Raw genomic sequence first — 21,508 nt, 5'->3', positions numbered from 1 at the left:
GCGGGGGGGGAGGGAAGTCAAGGGTGGGATTTGGGTTAGGGGGGATATAGCTGTTGCTTGTTTGTTTTTGTCTTTTTTTGGCAGGATCATTGCATGTCTTTTAGCTAGTCAAAATTATAGTGATGAAAAATTATCTCCTAGGAGAAAGCTTATAGAAAAAAAGTGAATTGAATAAGAGCCCAGGATTCTTAGTCCTCACAATGAAAAAAGAAGGAACACATCCTACTTCTACGTACTTGTTTATCTCATCCTGTTATCTGTCATTTCAGGTACCCTTTAAGTTAGCCGATTGCAGGGATTACGGTAAGCCATGCCAAAACGAATTCTGCAAACTGTGTAACCACATTTTATAATCGTTTGCTGTTACAAAAAAATCCAAAAGGATTCTTTAGACTGGATTCACACTATGACGATTCTGGACAGGAGAAATACAATTCAGAAAATCAACAGCAATGTGATTCCGATATCTAGGAAAATGCGTGTAGGTCAGATTTTTCCAAAGCTGACTGACAAGAGTCAAACAGCACAGTGTAACTCACTTCGTAAATTGTGTAAACTCAGTAACTTAACATTTATACAAAAAGTTCTTCCACTAAGAAAATAAGTTCTCTTCTATTTACTATCAGTGAAGCAGGCACACAAAAGCTCTTTTTGCTTTATTCTTATTCATCTCTTTTAACAAGGCCTTATTTTTTTAAAATTGACTTAGGTCTTAGAAGTTCTTGTTTTGGAGCAGATGGAACATTTTCACTATAGTTTCACTTTAACATGTCTTTTGTGCATTTTGCATTCTTTCAGTTATATCACACACAGGATATAATGTCTATTTTTAGCAATAGTTCAAAGCAGATTGTAAGCAAAACAAACACATATTAACTGTAAAAACTAATATAAATAGTGCCATCATTTTATATAATGCATGCTATAGTTCTCCTTTACCATAGACATAAAGCGATCTAGATGATGAAAACTCAAACGCACACAAACATACCAAAAAATGTATAAGTGTAAAGTATAAAGTACAATATTGATTCAATCGCTTTTCCTGTACACAGCATTGGTTCTCGGGGTGTTTCGCTCTAACAACATGGACAGCACGATAACAGAAATAACAAAAAGCTATATCCAATGTGAGCTAAGTGCAGGTCACATAGCAGAGACCACCATTTAGGTGAAACGCAAATTCTGAGGTCTGGTAATTCTATACCCCTATCTCGACAAAAAATCCAATATTCATGCACAAAGAGCTGTTATCTCTATTTCTCTCTGAAAGTGTCAGGTTCTGTGGGGTGTTTTTTGTTCTCTGTGATTTTAAGTAACACCTAATAAAAGGAAGGCAGAGAGTACAATCTACAATACTTATGGCTGCAGGAAGGTACAATTACCCTCATAAACAGATCATCTGCTGGGAGATGCCGAGAGCATTACAACCTCAAAAGAACAGAGGATTTTCTTCAGTAATGATCAAATGTCAAAGCTAAGCTTACCTCTAACTTATGTTACCCTCCCCGCTGCAACACAACCCTAATCATTACACAATAGCCAATACTGCAGCGGCATTGCTGGGCATTGTGGGAGATTTTCTTTGTGTTCCTTTAACCATTTAGCAGCCAATTTATTTAGAGTCTTGTGAGTGCTCTAATTTATTTGACCTCCTTTTTTTTATTTCTTATTTGTTATATTTCCTTTGCTTCTAAGTAGTACTGCTGTAATGTGACTTTATAGCCGCTTGTCACTAGGGGCAGTGTGAGAAAATAACAGAGAATTTCTGCTTTCAGTTTCTATATTTTCTGCAAGTAGAGAGAGGTCAAAGCATTCAAAGAATTTACAGCACAAGGAGTTCTGCCGACTGAGGGCAAAAGCAGGGCACTTATTTCAAACAAGATAACTTTATTGAAGCTTTTAATGGGTTAACAAAGTGCCAACAAAGTACATATGTCACAAAAGTAAGCACTTCAAACTGAGAAGATCATAAGAAATGCCTTTTTTTTATACTAGATGAGATTTGTTCTATTTGGCAATCCGTTTTCGATCTCATGCAATTGTTTTGTATCAAAGTCAGACATTATATATTACAAGTATAAAACATAAAGACAATCAGCTAATAAATCTATAAATAAATATGATAACATACTGTGCATTCTCTTTAAAGCAGGAGTGTTAGCCATAAAATCAAATTCTATTTACCCACTGCTTTGTGTTTAATGTGTCTGCAGTAATGAATCGTATCTCAGTCAGCCTGGCTCTATTCTGGTACATTGCCGAGGAGAGGGAAGCTTGCTATCTCCCCTCCCACTTTCTTGCACCTCACTGATTGGCTGAGGGCAGTTAAAGAGACACTGAAGCGAAAAAAAATATATAATATAATGAATTGTTTGTGCAGTAGGGATAATTACTAGAATATTAGAAGCAAAGAAAAAATATCCTCATAACTTTGTTTGCAATTATATAGTGTTTTTTATAGCATTGTATTATTCTCTAATATTTGCAGTTTCCCCACTACTCAGCATTCTACATGATTTTTACAGAGCAGGCTGTGAACTTTTGACCTGTCCTGAACTGTTCTCTGAAGAAGAAAAAGCCTGGGAGCTGAGATAATAAACTTCAGATAACAGAGCTCTCTGTCAGTGGCGTAGCTAAGGAGCTGTGGGCCCCGGTGCAAGTTTTACATGGGCCCCTCCCCAAGCACTCTATACATAACAAATGATATGGCGCACCAAAACCTGCCAAGGACAGCTGCAGTGTCAGAGGTGCAAGAAGGGCATGGGAAACAGTGTGCTAAGGATTACTACTATTCAAAGCATCTATAGAAGTTATTATTATCAGCACAGGAGCAACAGAGAGCTAATCTGTGATAGAGGGTGGACCCTTCGGGGCCCCTCTGGCCCAAGGGCCCCGATGCGGTCGCTACCTCTGCACCCCCTATTGCTACGCCCCTGCTCTCTGTGACTAAAGTGGTGGAGCTGAATGGCTTGTTTTACATAGATAACAACTAGAGTGTCTTAACTCTTCCTGTACTGGAAACCATATTAGACTTATGTCTCTGATCTCAATGTTTTGTTTCTTAGCTGTACTACACATACAAATCATTATATTGTAATGTTTTTTTCGCTCCAGTGTAACGGAAGGCTGAGAAGGGAAATACACCTCACCCCTCTTCAGAAGCTGCTGAAATACAATCTATGCTGTGCTTACATGTGTTTACAAAGCAAGCTAGACATGACAGTTTTTGGTTCAGAGCAAAGTGGGGAGGATGGCTGGAAATGCACACATTTCAAGTAGGAGAAAAAAAAAGTATAAGGAAGGAAATGACATCAGGATTGGCTTCAGTCAGAGGCAGCAAATATGGAAAATGCCTGAAACAGTTTTTTCTTTATTTACTTTACAAAATTCACAGCAATCAAAACATGGGCAGTAAAATACACCTGTTATGTAAGAAGAACAAGTATTTATTGACTTATATGTTTGTGTTTTTTCCTGGGGACAGTATGGCAGCCCCTGCTGCTTTAAAGTGGATGACTGCTAAATAAACTTCCCATATATTAATCAACCCCATCACTGCCAGCCAGGACTCTCATCACTACTGTTGTGTGAATACTTCATCCTACTACCAATTACTGAATCTGAGAGAGCCTAAGCGCTTTGAGTCCTATGGGAGAAAAGCGCTATAGAAATGTTATTGTATTGTATTATTGTACTGTCTGTGCACAAGCGCTGCACTGTGCATGTATGAGTATGGCCTGTTCCTGCGCATTAGCACAAAACCACTCTTACACAGAGGAATAGGCTGGGCACAAGCATCTTCATGCTATTGCGCAGGCGCAAACTGCACTCGTGCATGTGCAGTACAACCACACTTGTAAACGGACAGGAGCACAGTAACAAGAACATATGCGGGCCTCTGGAATTTTTTTCCTAATTACAGGTCCACTTTAAACTAAATGTAATACCATCAAAGACACAACTGTTGTGAGGAGTCACACTTCATCTGATATAGTAAGGACCAAATAGGATAAATACAGCCAATGAAAGTAAAGATGAATGCCTTGCACCAGAAACATAAAATCTGTATCTGTCTGCTACTATGCATGTAAAGTGAACCTTTCATTTACTCACACAAGGTGGAGTAAACTTGGGTAGGTCATTTTGGCAGGTTATGTTTAGTTTGGCAGCTAATCTCATGGAATTTCCCCCACTGCCAAGATGCAGGTACAACACAAATCTGTACTTTCTACAGAAGAGATTAAAGCTAATAAATTCTTAAAAATGGAATCAGCCTGGATATCTAATAGTATTGCTTAAATTGCACTCTGAGATAGAGCAAACTCAAAGATCCTACAGTATGTCACTACAACCAGTATTGCTCATCCGGATTCCGGATATCCGAACTACCCAGATAATCCGAACTTTTTCCACTATCCGAACTTTGAATAGCAATTCGGATATTTTTTAAAATCTCAATTGACTATCCAAGCAAACTTGGATTTCCCATCTGAAATCCGAAATCCGGGCGGATAGTTAGTTCAGATATCCGAGCATAAGCCAAAATCACCTTCAATAGCAAAAATCCCTTTCCATGGCATCCAGGCCGAGAGAGAGAGAGAGAGAGAGAGAGAGAGAGAGAGAGAGAGAGAGAGAGAGAGAGAGAGAGAGAGAGAGAGAGAGAGAGAGAGAGAGAGAGAGAGAGAGAGAGAGAGTCACTTCCGGTGTTCTATCCGGATATCTGAATCCGGCCGGATACTGAGGTCGGATATCCGATTCGGATCCGGTTTCGAAAATTTTTAACTCGGATATCCGATCCGTATCGGATAGAGGGGTATCCGGATCCGAATTAGATCCAGATAGTGAAAAGTGGTATTCGAGCAGCACTGACTACAACATTATTAACCTGGCATTAGGGGGTTAGCCCTGTAGCCCAGACCAGAATAATGTTCACGTCTTTATACGTTATTTGTTTTCCTGAATAACAATGTACTTTACTGTACTGCACTAAAAGCACTTTGCACCTTCTTATATGTACCCCTGACAAAACCCCTATTTTCCTTTGGCGAAACATGTTGGGTTGTGGTGGGGTGATGTGTACGCACTTGTGAACAACATTATTCTGGTCTGGGCTACAGGGCTAACCCCCTAATGTCAGGTTATTAACGTTGCACCGACATAGGAACTTTGACTTTCTCCTCCCCTATAGTGCTATTTAAGCAATACTATTCATCTTTCCCTTAAGCACAACTCACATGAGAAAACAAAAGAGACCCTTTCAGCAAAAAAAAAAAAAAAAAAAAGTTTTTATCATCAAATGCACACAAAACAGATTCAGACAGTAAATATCAATGCATTTAGCCGTTATAACATCACCGCTACCCCTCCCTGCTAGACAAGCGTTACCAGTGATACTTCACAGAGACCTGCAAATGAATGGACCACAGAAGCCGCCATCTTTATGCCCTGTAAAAATGCCAGCTGCCTGGCTGTCATGCTGATCCCATGCCTTCAGCAGTTTCACAGAGATACACATCAGGAAGAAGCATGCTGGAGGAGAGTTAAACTTGACTCAGAACACCTGATCTGCGTATTTCTTCTGGGACAGAAGCTCAAAAGTATTAGCTAAGGTTACACTGAGGACCGGAGAGCTGTGCCCTTACAGCTACTTCATTGTCTCAAGTAAATGTACACATCCTCCTCCTGCGGTTATTTAGAGTGGCTGACGTGTTATCAAGTGCTTAGCAGACATCTGTGAAAAGCTTGACCAACCCATTATTTAGCAGTGGTCGGGCAGTGGAAAGATTGGCTTCAATTCACTAAGACCTATTCAGTAAAAATTAATAGGTCGGTAATATATCGCACTTGGCATTTAAAGGGCACACGAGATAACATGTGACATGATGAGATAGACATTGGTATGTACAGTGCCAAACTCACAAATAACTAGGCTGTGTTCCTTTTTTTCTTTCTCAACCCGAAAGAGGTAAACATTAGGTATGCAAGTGACAGTTTCTGTACGAGCCAGGACCAGTTCGGACTATAGGGTAACCCTCACTGATAAAGAATTACAGCCATAAAACCCGTTCCTGGAAGTAAATGGCTTCAGAGTGCAGGAAAGAGATAAAAAAGGTCAATAGTTCATACATTTTAGCTCTGGCATACTTCAGTGAATGTATAATTGAGCAGATATGATTAAACAGTAAAAACTAAAAAGCCGAAGGTAAATATACAATAAAACTGTGGGGTATCCAAAAAAGCCATTTTCTGGGAGAAGAAGGATAGATACAATTGTTTATCTCATTAGTTTATTTTCACCTCATGTTTCCTTTAAAGGGGAACTGAAGAGAGAGGTATATGGAGGCTGCCATGTTTATTTCCTTTTAAGCAATACCAGTTGCCTGGCAGCCCTGCTGATCCTCTGCCTCTAATACTATTAGCCATAGCCCCTGAACAAGCATGCAGCAGATCAGGTGTTTCAGACTTTAAAGTCAGATCTGACAAGACTAGCTGCATGCTTGTTTCTGGTGTTATTCAGGTACTACTGCAGAGAAATAGACCAGCAGGGCTGCCAGGCAACTGGTATTGATTAAAAGGAAATAAATATGGCAGCCTCAGTATACCTCTTACTTCAGTTCCCCTTCAGTTCCTACTTCAGTTCCCCTACTTCAGAATTCATTAGGATTTTCATACATGCGGTTAGTTTGGTATTTTACTGAAAAACATGGCGTCAATTCACTTATACCTGTTCATTAATAAGTAGAAGTCTAACCAGCTGTGGAGCAGAGTATCATGCATTATGGGTAACATGAACATTGCTATGGTAACATGCATTACAAAACTTGCTTAAAGTGAATGTTTACCGGTTAAAAAAAGAAAAAGTCTGATACTCACCTAAGGAGAGACAAGGCTCGGTCCTAATGAGCCTTCCCTCTCCTCTCCCGGTGCCCGGTCCCGCGCAGGATCCCCCGTGGCAGTATTCGACCAGTTCGGTCAAATACTGCCACTTCCGCATGCCGAAAGGACCTATCGGAAGCCTTCGGGAGCACTCGGGCTCCCGATGGCGCGGCCGCTCCATACTACGCATGCGCAAGCGCCCTCTATGAAACGCTCGCGCATACGTAGCATGGAGCGGCCTGTCTTCGGAAGCCCGAGTGCTCCCGAAGACCTCCGAAGTTCCTGCGGCGGCGGACGCGAACGGGGGAGCCAGCGCAGCACTGAGGGCACCGGGAGAGGAGAGGGTAGGCTCCATAGGACCGAGCCTTCCCTCTCCTTAGGTGAGTATCAGACTTTTTCTTTTTTTAACCAGTACCCATTGGCTTTAACGTACCACAGCAACGCTTGAGTTATCGCCAGTCGTGCTACCTGCACAACGCACAGAACTCTGCTGGCATTATTACTGCTCCTGCCAGTTGCCTGCTAGTATCGCCTGGCTGCCATGTTGACTCTTTGTCTTCAGTGCTGAGTCATCCACCTGGAACAAGCTTGGAGCCAATGAGAAGACCTGTTCTGTGATTCAGAAATTATTACCAACAGAAAGCAGGTACTGCGTGACTGCCAGAGAGGAAGCATTTTAAATATGGCAGCCTTTACAAGCATCTCACCACAGGTTCCCTTTAACTAGCTGCATAAGTGTTTGGACTCCTGCCCGGAGTTCAGCCTTAAACTGAGCGAGTGCAGCAAATCGAGCATTCCTTCTATAAACAAGCAGAAAGGACAGGTGCCGCGCTGCACAATCCACCTTTCGAAGATCTCATCTATCTCCGGGGTGTCTAAAGATATCTCAGCACCCTTCACAGCTATACCCCAGCAGAGTGAAAACCGCAACACACCGGCCATAACTCAGCCCCAACAAGACAAGCCATAATCACCCAGATTTGGAACTTGTCAGAGTCGGAGCTAGGAAAGCCCGAACACGTCGCTTATCTTGTACATCACAGCCTCGTACTCCAACTTATCAACAGTCTCTCATCAGACGTGTGAAATGATGCGTAGCACTCACCGAAAGCATGTCGTCAGCTCGCCGCTGGTCTTCAGGCACGGGTACTTGGTGGTAGTGGTCTTACTCTCCGTACACACCTCCCTGTCGATGGACAAGAACAGAAAAAGGTGAAAATCTGATACGGAAGGTGACTGAGTTACTGAAAGTATATTTGACACTGGCAACAGAATCCCAAAAATACAGAATCAGAGTTTACCTTTCTTAAACTCCCCGGCATGTAATTTCCCTGCAATTTTTGTACCATATGCTGTACAATTTTGGGAATCGGTTCCCAAAAAAATCAGCTAGATACTTAACTGGGTGCCCTTTCACACCAGGGCGGTGCAGTATTTTTACCGCACCCCACCGCTGGGCGATGAAAGTCTATAGAGACTTTCATACATCAGCAGTACGGTGCGACGCCAGTGTCGTTTTTGCCGCATCTTCGACGCAGGTCCAAAACTACATTAACGCTACGGTGATGCATTTTTACCGCAGCCCGCCGCTGGGCGATGAAAGTCATGCATTGGCGTTCTCATTTCGTTCCGGAAGTCATGTTAGTGTATGGCGACGTGTGGATTTGAAAACAAATTCCACATGCATGGAAGCGTATTTTGACAATACCCGAAGCAGGAAGTGACGGCAAGTGCGCATCACTTCCTGTTAGGCCGGTGGCCAGACAAGGAACACCGCGCAATAGCGCAGTGTTCCCTGAAGGCCTGTTTTTGACAGGGCAATGCGGTGCGTTGAGTGTGACGCACTGCATCGCCAACACTGGTGTACAGTGTGAAACCAGCCTCAGGAGAGGGAAGGCTCTGGGTCCTATAAGGCTTTCCCGGTCCTCTCTCGGTCCCCGTCCCAGCGCTGGCTACCCGGTAGCAGTATCCGACCAATTTGGTCAAAAATTGCTCTAATCCCCCACCACTTCGGGAGCACTTGAGCCGCTCCACACTGCGCACATGCGCAATCGCCTGTCTTTGGGAGGGTTCTGCCGAAGTCCCCATGCAGTGGGGGATTCAAACAGAGTTGCTGCTCGAACGAGGGCACCGGGAGAGGAGATGGAAGGCTTTTTTTTTCTTTTTTCTCTATTCCCAATTACTTTCAAGTGTTTATTTATATTGTAAGTATTTTTGCAGCAGCTTGCAAGTTGGGGTCTTGCAAGGTGTCCGCAATCATACGTACAATATAAAAAAGCACCTTTTTTTTATCATTATTAAAAATATATATATTTTTACTTTATTATTTGCTGCTATGACCAGTAGTGTTGCCCAAAACCTTTTTTTTAACACTAAGAATTGTTTATATTGGATCCAATACAGGTGTTTGTATTGGATCCAAAATTTGAATTTGCTGTCTGATGTGATGATGCTGCGTACGACCGACATAAGGGGGTGTACTCAGCGTCATCAGAGGGACACGCCGGGGACGTGATCACCTAGGGACAGGAAGTGACGAAGGAGGAAGAAGAGGAGACCGGCACCGGGTATCGTGGATTAGAAGACGGGAATACGTGCACAAGGAAGAGGCGAGATGCCGGCGAGGGATCCCGCACGCCAGCGACGCCACAGGTGAGTATTTGCCATAACTGGATGAGTCTGACCCCTCCTTACCGATAGTAGCTATTTTTTTAGGACAAGTCAGGCTCGTTTGTAACGCTAGGGAGGTTAATACAATTAAATCAAACAGCTGTCCAGAAATACAGTGGTCTATTTAAGTTCACGAGGTGGAGGGAGGCAAAGCAGCGTGTATGCTACCCGCCCGGACCCGTACACTTCACATGCAGAAGTGAGCAATGACGTCACTTCCACATGGAAGTGTTCAAGTTCTGCAGGTCGCGTGTGCGCTTACATGCCTCTCTCCGCCTCTCCGGTCCGGTCGCCCTGATCTGAGGTCTGTATAGAGTGGCAGCGGGGAGAGGTGAGAGGGACTTTGGGACTTGGCCGGCCACATTTAGCCACAACGCATTCTGGCCAGCCAAAGACCGCAACAAAAGTTTATTTTGCACACTGGTCGCATCAGCCGGCCACTTCTAGATTTGACCGGCCAGAACCCGAAGTGGGCAGACTTTGGGTTCTGGCCGTAACATATACATAGAAGCCCATTACAATTGACACTCTGCAACAGATCTGCGAGATCCGTTGCAGTAAGTAGGCCGCACTTCTGTGCGATAATCCCGGGCCAGGCTGATGCATTTCCCCATGATACAGCCAATGGAAGAGCGCATCTGCCCTGGGCTCCACCTGCATCACTGAGGACCATCAGAGTGAACATTATACTGTCCACAACTGATCTGGAAGTGAAGTGGGAACACAACCTAAAAGTATTAGAGGCATAGGATCGGCAGGACAGCCAGGCAACTGGTATTGCTTAAAAGAAAATACATATGGCAGGCTCCATATCCCTCTCACTTCAGTTGTCCTATAAGTTACGTGGACATGCTCGATCGACATTGTTAGAAAAACGTGGGATTCCCAACAGTTCGTGATTAGGGAACGACATTGGAGCATGGCTGAATTAGACAACGTCAAAACAACAGTCCGCCGATTAGTTTGTTAGCGGAAGTGCTAAAGTGAGGACTCGAAATTTGCCATCAGTGAGTAATTCATAATCATTCGGTACAAACGACTAACGCCAATTATCGTCAAAACCAATCCTTTTACTACATTTTTGTTTTTTAAGCAATTCTTGGCAGACCTGTATTTCGGGAAATGACTTTTGAAGTAACCAGGAATGGCAGCCTCCACAAAACATGCAGCTTTGGAGCAGAGACACACAATTAAATCTACTGGCATCCTGTGATTTGTGTAACTATTTCGAAATGAAAAGTGATGCCAGTTTGCCTTGGCAGGCTTCGTTCTATGTTAAAATTTCATACAGATACTTAGGAGTTTAATTTAGCGTGCAAAAGTATTCCAGGAATGAATCTTGAAGGACAACTGAAGTGAGAGGAATATGGAGGCTGCCATATTAATTTCCTTTGGAGCAATATCAGTGGCCTTGTTATCCTGCTGATCCTCTGCCTCTAATACTTTTAGCCATTGACCCTGAACAAGCATGCATTAGATCATCTGTTTCTGACATTATTGTCAGTTCTGGCAAGATTAGCTACATGCTTGTTTTTGGTGTTATTCAGACACTACTGCAGCCAAATAGACCAACAGGGCTGCCAGGCAACTGGTATTATTTTGATGGGAGTCTTAGGGCTCGTTTCCACTATAGCGAATCCGCATGCGGTCACCGCATGCGGATTCGCATAGGCAATACAAGTGGATGGGATTGTTTCCACTTGTGCTTCATGCGGTTGCGTTTTGGAGTGCGGGGGAAATCTGCACGGCAGAGCCGTCAGATTTCGCGTGCGGCTGGAATGCGGGCGAATCGTCTGCAATGCTTTTAATAGGGAAATCGCATGCGGCTTTGTCATGCGGTTGTCATGCGGTTTTCCCCGCGATTTCGCATGTAATGTTATGGAAATTTACACAGGCAGTGACATGGTTAAATTCGCTTACTTCTTAGCCATGCAAAATCGCGGGGAAAACCGCATGCAGAAACGCATCCGCATGCGATTTCGTCCGCGGTGGAATCCAGGCGATTCCGCACCGCAACAGTGGAAGCGAGCCCTAACATTAAAATAAAAAAGACCGATACTCACTTAAGGAGAGGGAAGGCTCTGGGTCTTATAGAGCATTCCCATTCTTCAAAGGTCCCGGTGTTCCACCGCTCTCTTCCCCTATAGCTCTCTCTTCCGCCACGGGAGACATCAGCAGTCTTTGGGAGTGCTCCCGAAGACGTGCCGCACTGTACTGCGCATGCGCAAGCATGCATTCTCACGCATCCGCTGCAGAAGAGAGAGCAGTCTTTAACCTATCTATCAGAGACTGCTAACAGGGGAGCCAGCGCTGGAATGTGGGGACCATCAGAGAAATGGGAAGGCACTATAGGACTGAGAGCCTTCCCTCTCCTTAGGTGAGTATATATATTTTTTTTATTATTTTAACTTCAGACTCACTTTAAAAGATAATAAATATGCCAGCCTCCATATACTTCTCATTTCAGTTGTCCTTCAGGGTGGACCTGAAGATTGCTTAAAAAAAAAAAAAAAGAGAGAGATTCACTTACCTGGGGCTTCTCCTAGCCTCCTGCAGCCGTCCTGTTCCGTGCCGGTACTCAAAGATCCTCCAGTCCCCCGATACCGCTCCATTTCTTCACCATAAGTTGATGGCCACTGCCCCTGGGCGTGCGCATCCTAGTTTATGCTCCTATGGCCGGGCACATCCTGCGCAGGAGCAATACGAGAAAATCTCTACTGCGCCCCGGCGATGGGAACGCGAACAAGGACGCTCACAGCCAGGGCCGTGCAAGACTAACTGAGCCACGGCGGGGTGCCGGAGGATCATTCCATATATGCGCGTGGACAGGATGGCTGCAGGGGGCTGGGAGAAGCCCCAGGTAAGTGACTCTCTTTTTTTAAAGCAATCTTAAGGTTCGCTTTAACGCTTATACACACGTGCATCTTTTCCGCCCAACTATAGTCCAAACTTATAACTGTTAGACGTTAGCCGGGCATGTGCCCGGGCACAGCCAGGCATGTGAACGCACGATAAACGCCTAGACAAGTGACAGATAATGGGGTTTGCCCAATCCAACAGGCGGATCGACTTATGCGATTGTTGGTCTGATATCGTGCAGTTGGCCGTGTGTGTACAAGTCGTTTGAACAACTTGTACTTCTTTTGAATGTGGCCGTATCCTGCAGTCCCTCGTTCCCTTTGCATGCACATTATGCAAATGAGTTGCTCGTTCGGTTGGTTGGTGCTCGGAAAATAGAAGTCATGCAATCGCTTGATCGTGAGGCCAGTCTTGTCATCGAGTAGAGATCGTGCGAAAAAATTGCACGTGTGTACGAGCCTGATGCTTGGAATACACGGCTTGATTCTGAGCCGATAAGATGGCTCGATGGATAATTTCCGACATGTCCGAACACCGTTCGATCGTTTTGCCGCTCGATTCACCATTGAAGTTAATTGAAAAAAGATAAGAAAATTGAGCGGAAGATAAGAGAAGTAATCGGGCAAAACGATTGAGCGCCAGAATGGATCCGTGTATTCCCAGCATTAGACGTCTATGTAGGGGCCACAAAACGCAAATGAATATTATGGAGCCTGTGTGATGGCTGGGATGTGACAGTGGTGTGATAAAAGTCTATGCAGGCTAACCAGCTGTTTCTTCCAGAGTGACTCCCAAGTTACAACAGGCAGGTCAGGGGGAGTTATCAGCAGATAGAGCCATCAGTGATGATGAAGATGACAGGAAAGCGCCACAGGGGGACCTCACCTGTAGGTAACCCAATCAGTCACTGAGCCAGCAGCAACCACATCTCATATTATCTATCAGTTACCCACCTGTCAGTTTCCACCTCCTCCCTGTAGGTCCAGGCCAGCCCCAGGGACAGGAGCAGCAAGAGGCAGCCCAAGCACAGGCAGATCCTCCGGGCACCTCTCTCATGCATTGGCTCCTAGTCTTCTGCGGCGTCCTATGCCCGTGTGGCTGAGGTCTCCCCTCCCCGCTCGTATGGCTGGGCACACAGAGGGCACGCACAGCAAGAGCAGCTCCCGGGACCAGCTGCAGGGGGCGCTCCGCTCAGCGCAGAAGTTGTTGGAGAAGTTTGGTGAAGTTTTGAGAAGTTGTAGTCAGATCAGCTCGCAGCTCAGATCGGCGTATAGCAGGGGGAGGTGGCTCCTCAGTGCACACAGAGGCATGTGAAGGACATTAGCAGTGTCAGGCTGTATTATAGCGCTGTTCCTTCTGTGCTTTCCTATTAGATCCTGTCCTGTAATCCCACCGGCTACGACCTCTGGAGTGAGTCCTCCCTGGAGAATATAACCGCTGGATCCTAATTCCTGGCTGTAATTTGCCTTGCGGACCCTTTGAAGGACTTGCGGTAGATCCCTTCTGACAACCTGTTGGCTTCTGGATCCTTTATATTTTTGTTTGCTGGGGACCAGGTGGATCTGGTTGACTGGTAGTAGGTCCCCTCTGGTCAACTCTCGGATCTGGTCCCTTGGCAGCAGAACCGCTCTGGTTCTTGTAGATTACGTCGTCCTGGACGTAGAATCCAGTAATAAAAATGTAGTTACGATCTCCTTGATCTAGATCCTCTTCTTGTCGATCATCCACCGAATCTAGGTCTTTTCTGATCTTCACAGGTCACCTGCTGGCTTATGGAGCTTTTTAGATTTCTCTAGCAGGTCAGCTGTTGGATCTGGTTGTCTTGTAATAGATCTTTGCTGGTGGGTGAAGCTAGATCACCTGTTTCTTTTCAGTGGAAACGTTCTGGTTTTTGTGTAGATGACCTCTTGAGTTTAGATACTTTGTGGTAAATGTAATTCTTGTAGTTCACCTTATCCTTTCCAGTAGACGGATGCCTCTTGGTATTTGTAGATTCCCTGTGGAATATAGTTCCCTGGCTGGCAGTAGGTCCTTCCTGGCTCTACAGAGGTCACCAAAACAGTCTTCTGTAAAAGTTTTGGTGGATCTGTTTAGGTCACTGGATTTCCTGTTAGAAGTTTTCTGCACTATCGCTTCCTCATATCTTTTCTGTAGAACACTTTGTGCCCTTGCTTGGTTGTTCAGCAGGGATCTTCAGACTGCACACGTGCCAGAACTTTGCTGGTGCCTCTCATACTCTCTGTGCCGGTTGCAGCAGGTCTCTATATGGCACGGATCTGTCCACAGTTCTGGCTGTATAATCACCTCTATCTGCTAGGCTTTCCTTGCCTATCAGTCAGCTAGCTCCTCACTCTATCTATGAGCCTCTCCTCTGCCCCTGTGTGTCTCTTCCTTCAAGGTGGGATTGATTTCATGCTTTCATGTGACAGTTTTGGACTGTTAAGTTTCTGGGATGTTTTCTCTCTCCCCCCTTCTCCCCCTCTTCTTCTTTTTTTTTTTCCTTTTTTTTGTAGTGCACAGAGGTCCAGTGATCAGAGAAGGAGGGGCTGGATCTGGTGTGTCATCTATTACCTCCTCGCAGGGGGGGAGTGGACCTCTTCATCTGACCCACAGAATAGTCAATGTCTATGGAGGCTCCATACCTGGGAAACAATGGGCTGCCAGTCTGAAGCTACCTACACACCTGAGATTTTTATCGATTGAAGACATCATTTGTGATACCGCTTGGCAAAGACCTATGGTGAGCTCAGGGTTCCCACAACATAGTGCAGGTAGTTACTGGCAGAGCTGTGGAGTCAGTACAAAAATCAACTGACTTCAGGTACCCAAAACTGCTCCGACTCCTCGACTCCGACTCCACAGCCCTTGCAGGGCTATGGAGTTTGTACAAAAATCATCCAATACCTACTCTGACTCTAGGTACCCAATTGCTTTGACTACGACTCCACAGCCCTGGTTGCTGGATCTCAAATAATGCTGTTGTTCTCAGTAGACGCAGTTATCGCTTGCCCTCCTTTTTCCATAGAATACAGCATGTCTGTACAGAGACTGTTACTCAACTGTAGTCAAAAACGATCACTAACGACCCTTTTTGGCGACAGTTATTGAAAGCACAGTCAGATTTACAGACATGATATTTGTATTCTAGGAAGAATGAGAAGCTTAGATGTTTACACTGCTGGATTATCACGGGAAAACAACAGGTAAGATCTTTCAGCTAGTCTAATCACTTATTCTATCCTTGTATATGTGCTTGCTTTGCATGCTGCAGCCTATCTACACACATTATTATATTTATAAAGTGCTGACATCTTCTGCAGCATTTTCATAGTCATGTCACTGACTGTCCTCAGAGGAGTTTACAGTCTAATCCCTACCATAGTCATAGTGTAATGTCCTACCATATTATTATTATTATGTATTTATATAGCACTGACATCTTCTGCAGCAGTTTACAGAGTACACAGTCATGTCATGGGCTGTCTTCAGAGGAGCTCACAATCTAATCCTACCAAAGTCATAGTCTAATGTTCTACCATCTGTTGACCTCTCCTACAGCAATTAACAGGGTACATAGTTATGTCGCTGACTGTCCTCAGAGGAACTTACAATCTAATCCTTACCATAGTCACAGTCTAACGTCCTAACATATTATCATTATGTATTTACATAGCACTGACACTTTCTGCAGTACTTTACTGAGTACATAGTCATGTCACTGACTGTCCTCAGAGGAGCTCACAATCTAATCCTCACCATAGTCTAATGGCCTGCCATATTATTATTATTATACAGTATATTTATATAGGGCTGGCATCTTCTGCAGTACTTTACAGAGTACATAGTCATGTCCCTGACAGTCCTCAGATGAGCTCACACTCTAATTTGTACAGTAGTCATAGTCTAGTATCCTACTATATTATTGTGTATTTAGATATCAATAGCATCTTTTACAGTACTTTACAGCAGGACTGTGAGGTCGGTACAATAATCATCAGACTCCTCGGTTTATGAAAACTCCGACTCCAGGTACCCAAAATTGCTCCAACTCCTTAGTCTAATTTTTACAAAGGCTATGGATTTAGTTCAAAAATCATGCGACTCCAGATACCCAAAATTGTTCCGACTCCACAGCCCTGCTTTACAGAGTACATAGTGAAACCGAATCAGTGAAGCTTACAATCTAATCCTGCTAATGCTATAATCATAGTCTAGTGTCTTACCGCATTATTATCATGTATTTATATAGTATTTATATAAATACTAGTACATGCTCTCGTTTGGACTATTGTGGTATATTGCTTTGTGGACTACCAACTAATCTACTGGCACCACTCCAATCTGTTCTCAACTCGGCTGCTCGTCTCATTCATCTCTCTTCTCGCTCTTCCTCTGCTGCTCCTCTCTGCCAAGCTCTTCATTGGCTGCCAATTAGGGAGAGGATCCATTTTAAACTCTTAACCCCAACCTAACCTACAAAGCTCTCCACAAATCTCTCTCCCCTGTACATTTTCTCACTTATGTCCAGATACCAAACCGACCGCAATCTCAGATCAGCACGAGAGACACAACCTTCTTTTGTCCTACTCTAGAATCACCTCTTCGCATTCACGTATACAAGACTTCTCATGTGCTGAACCCCTCCTCTTGATTGCCCTTCCACAACACATCTGTCACACTCAAGTCTTTAAAGGATACCCGAAGTGACATGTGACATGATGAGATAGACATGTGTATGTACAGTAACAAGCACACAAATAACTGCTGTGTTCCTTTTTTTCTTTTTCTACCTGAAAGAGTTAAATATCAGGTATGTAAGTGGCTGACTCAGTCCTGACTCAGACAGGAAGTTACTTCAGTGTGACCCTCACTGATAAGAAATTCCAACTATAAAACACTTTCCTAGCAGAAAATGGCTTCTGAGAGCAAGAAAGAGATAAAAAGGGGAATTTCTTATCAGTGAGGGTCACACTGTAGTCACTTCCTGTCTGAGTCAGGACTGAGTCAGCCACTTACATACCTGATATTTCACTCTTTCAGGCAGAGAAAGAAAAAAAGGAACACAGCATAGTTATTTGTGTGCTAGGCACTGTACATACACATGTCTTTCTCATCATGTCACATGTCACTTCGGGTATCCTTTAATTACTCCCTGAAAACTCACTTTTTCCGACAAGCATATATTCTAACTTAGGCCATTCCCCCTACGACCTCTTGCCAAGTTGTACTCCTTACTAGACAACCTAAAAGCTCACTGTTTGAATACTGCATAGTATCCACCTCCTGTTCCCCTCCATTCCTTTAGATTGTAAGCTCACAAGGGCAGGGCTGTCTCACCCTTTGGTGTCTTGGAATGTGTTATTCATTTTGTATCTTGCCATCTGTTATACATTTTATTCATCATGTCACTGTAATGACCAATTCTGTATTTTGTACCATTGTTCGTATTTGGTGTAGACAACTCTGTATTATTATGTATCCTTTTTTGTTTTGCTTACTTTGTACAGTGCCACGGTATATGTTGGCAGTGGCACTTTATAAACCCATAATAACAATATAGCCCTGACACCTTCTGCAGCATTTTATAACTATGTACAGAGTAAATAGTCGTTCAGTAAATGACTGTACCCTGTAGGCTTGTCAGTGACTGTCCTCAGAGGAGCTCACAATGAAACCCCTACCATAGTCATAGTCTAATGTCTTACCATTTTATTATTGTGTATTTATATAGCACTGACATCTTCTGCAGCATTTTACAGAGTACATAGTCATGTCACTGACTGTCCTCAGAGGAGCTCACAGTCTAATCCCTACCATAGGCTAATGTCCCTAGCATAGTTTAAAGAACATCTAAGGTGAAAATAAACTGATAAAAAAAACAATTGTATCTATCCTCCTTCTTCTAAAATGACTTTTTTTCTTTAGATATCTTACCGTTTTATTTATATATTTAAATCTAGTTTCTACTGTTTTATTGTCTCTTCTCAATTACACCTTCATTGAAGTATGCAAGAGCTCAAATCTTTGAATTATTAACCCTTTTTATCTTTTTCCTGCTCCACGAAGCCATTTACTGACAGGAAAGTATTTTATGGCTGTAATTGCTTAGCAGTGAGGGTTATGCTAAAGTCTGACCCAGTCCTACCTGGTCCCAACCCGGATAGAAACTGTTATTTGCATACCTGATATTTAACTCTTTTAGACAGAAAGAAAAAAAAAGAAGCACAGCCTAGTTATTTGTGTGCTTGGCACTATACATACACATGTCTATGTCACATGTCACCTCGGTTGTCCTTTAAGGCCAATTTTGTGGGAGAGCCAATTAACTGGCTAGTATGTTTTTGTGATGTGAAAGAAAACCAGAGTTCCTGTAGAAAACCAATACAAACACGAGGAAAAACATATATGCTCTATGCAGTTAGTGTAAATAACAGGGTGTCTAAAAAGGCTGGATTGTCTTATCATGTCTGTAAATTATGTAACAGGAACTCCGTTTTGATGAAATTGAGAAGACTTCCGTTTTGATGAAATTGAGAAGACTTCCGTTCCATGATCTGTGAATGGGAACATATGTTCCCATAGCCGATCAAAATGCCTGTAATGAATGATAACCAGCATCAACGAGATGCTGGTGGTCATTTAGAAAATTAAAGTAAAAACACATACACAACACTTCCTGTGTACTGTTCACAGTGTGCTTCACTACCGAAAAATAGTACTGGTAAAATCACATGTAACACTTTGCCAACAGGCCTCACCAATATGTACAATGTTTGGTCTGTATGACCTTTATTTCTGTTCTTAAAAAGTATGGCTGTCTGCTGTTTCAGACACAGAAAAGACAATAAATGAGTGGACAGATTGTGCAAGCAATCAGGAAATCGTTTTTATCAGTGTCTGAATTGATATGAGGGTCTTTGCTGACCACTCCCACCCCCCCCCCCCCCCACGGTGTATCTCCAGTGGGGTGTAGCTATCTCATTCAGTCTCAGACACTAAAAACGGTTTGTCTCTAAACGAATCCTCCACAAGTGTCCATTCGATAGGTAAATGTACACATAAAATATGTCAATACCTATATATGTTTAGGGACATCAACTCCGAGTGGCACTGTATTTATGCACCCTTATGCACTCGTTTTTCCTACACCCCAGTTTACCTTCAATGGCCTCGATTCATAAAGCATTTCCGCATGAGGAAATGCAGAAAGCCGCTCGCTTTACCGACCACACAGCAAAATATGTATTCATAAAGGCTTTTTCCGCATGAAAAGCCGACATTCGCGAGCAGAGTGATCAATCACCGCCTTGCACTGTGATTATCACAGCAAAAGTAACAAATGTCAATTCATAAAGATTAGAGGTAGCGGTATGCGGACGGGTATTACCGCTACCTCTGATGTGGCGAGAAGCGTGCGGAATCCGTTGCAGTGAATGGGACAGACCTCCCAAGCAGCTGCAGAGAGAACACCGCACGGAGGGATTCCGCCTGCTTCTCCTGTTTCCGCATGCGTAGGACAGCCTAACGCCTGCCTACAATTGAGTATCTCCGCACGCCTGTCACAACTAGCAAAATTTTTATGAATTACCTCCCTGAAGGCGGAAATACCGACAGCGGTGTTTCCCCGCTCGACTTTCCCCGCTCGCAGGCACTTTTATGAATCGAGGCCTATGAAGGAGATATGCCTGTATGTGTTTGACCCCTATGGGGTTTATACTGTGCTTATATGCCAAGGGACTAGTAGTCCCTTTTCATCACTGACCCCTCCTTCCAAAGGGGGAAACAGTTGATGTCCCTAAACATATGTAGGTATTGACATATTTTATGTGTACATTTACCTATTGAATGGACACTTGTGGAGGATTCGTTTAGTGACAAAACGTTTTTAGTGTCTGAGACTGAATGAGATAGCTACACCCCATTGGAGATACACCGTGGAGGGGAGATCAGCAAAGACCCCCATATCAATTCAGACACTGATCACTGATAAAAACGATTTTTCTGATTGCTTCCACAATCTGTCCACTCATTTATTGTCTTTTCTGAGTCCGAAACAGCAGACAGCCATACTTTTTCAGAACAAAAATAAAGGTCATACAGACCAAACATTGTACGTATTGGTGTTGGCAAAGTGTTTCATACTGTTCACAGTGCACAGGTATAAAGTGTGGGGACATCTAGTGGACAAAAGTAAAGATACACTTACATACACTTAAATACATAAACAAATCCTCTAAGAGTTATTAACCCCTTATACACGCTCACCCATAGTTATCAAAAAACAACATTTAAAAAAAAAACACATACATAGTTACCTTTGCAACTTTTTTAATATGTATGTCATGAGGGTGTATTACTGTTATTATTGAAAAAAAAAAAAGGTGCTTGTGATCATCGATTGAGTATAATGTAACACAAAACTGAAAATAATTTACCTTTATTTCCAAATAAAATATTGTCACCGTACAACATTGTACTAGGGGCATGACTGGGTGTAATAACCGGGGGAAATAATATGTTTGGGTTCTATATACAGTAGCATTTTTTATTTTTAAACTATAATAGCCAAAAATTGAGAAATTACCTTTTTCATTTTTTTTTCTTCTCATTCTCTTTAAAATGCATAGAAAATAAAAATAATTCTATGCAAAAAGTGCCATCCAAAGAAAGCCTAATTTGTGGTGAAAAACAACAACAACAATATTTTGATCATTTTGGTGTGATAAGTAGCAATAAAGTTATTGGTGAATGACTGGGAGGAGTGAAATGTGAAAACTGCTGTGGTTTTTAAGGGGAAATAACCAGTGGTAGGGAAGTGTTCAACATAATTTTTTTAAAGGAAGCACAGGATTGCTTTAAATGTGGTCAATTGCTTTTACAGACTTGATCATAAATTAACTGAAGTGTGAAGAATATGGAGTCTGCCATATGTGTTTCCTTTTAAACAATACCAGTTGCCTGGCAGCCTTGCTAATCCATTTGGCTGTAGTAGTTTCTGATTAACACCAGAAACAAGCATGTAGCTAATCTTGTCAAATCTGACAATGTCAGAAACACCTGATCTGCTGCATGCTTGTTCAGGGTCTCAGGGCTTAATTCA

The 21,508-nt window shown here is 43.2% G+C and overlaps 1 protein-coding gene across 1 annotated transcript in view; it reads right to left on the bottom strand.

Moving 5' to 3' along the window:
• The window catches only part of CCBE1 (collagen and calcium binding EGF domains 1), a 443,744-nt gene extending 429,800 nt beyond the window's left edge, over positions 1 to 13,944 (bottom strand). The window contains exons 1-2 of the mRNA XM_068271851.1: positions 13,362 to 13,944; positions 7,985 to 8,065 (exon numbers count right to left, since the gene is read on the bottom strand). Coding sequence (XP_068127952.1) covers positions 7,985 to 8,065; positions 13,362 to 13,468 — 188 coding nt within the window. The 5' untranslated portion in view covers positions 13,469 to 13,944. The remainder of the gene's footprint in view (positions 1 to 7,984; positions 8,066 to 13,361) is intronic.
• Between the last annotated feature and the right edge of the window lie 7,564 nt (positions 13,945 to 21,508).

This window comes from Hyperolius riggenbachi, chromosome 1 (genome assembly GCF_040937935.1).
Source record: "Hyperolius riggenbachi isolate aHypRig1 chromosome 1, aHypRig1.pri, whole genome shotgun sequence".
In the NCBI taxonomy this organism is placed as follows: domain Eukaryota; kingdom Metazoa; phylum Chordata; class Amphibia; order Anura; family Hyperoliidae; genus Hyperolius; species Hyperolius riggenbachi.
Note: the sequence above shows the minus strand (reverse complement) of the source record. Positions and strands in the feature narration are given on the sequence as shown.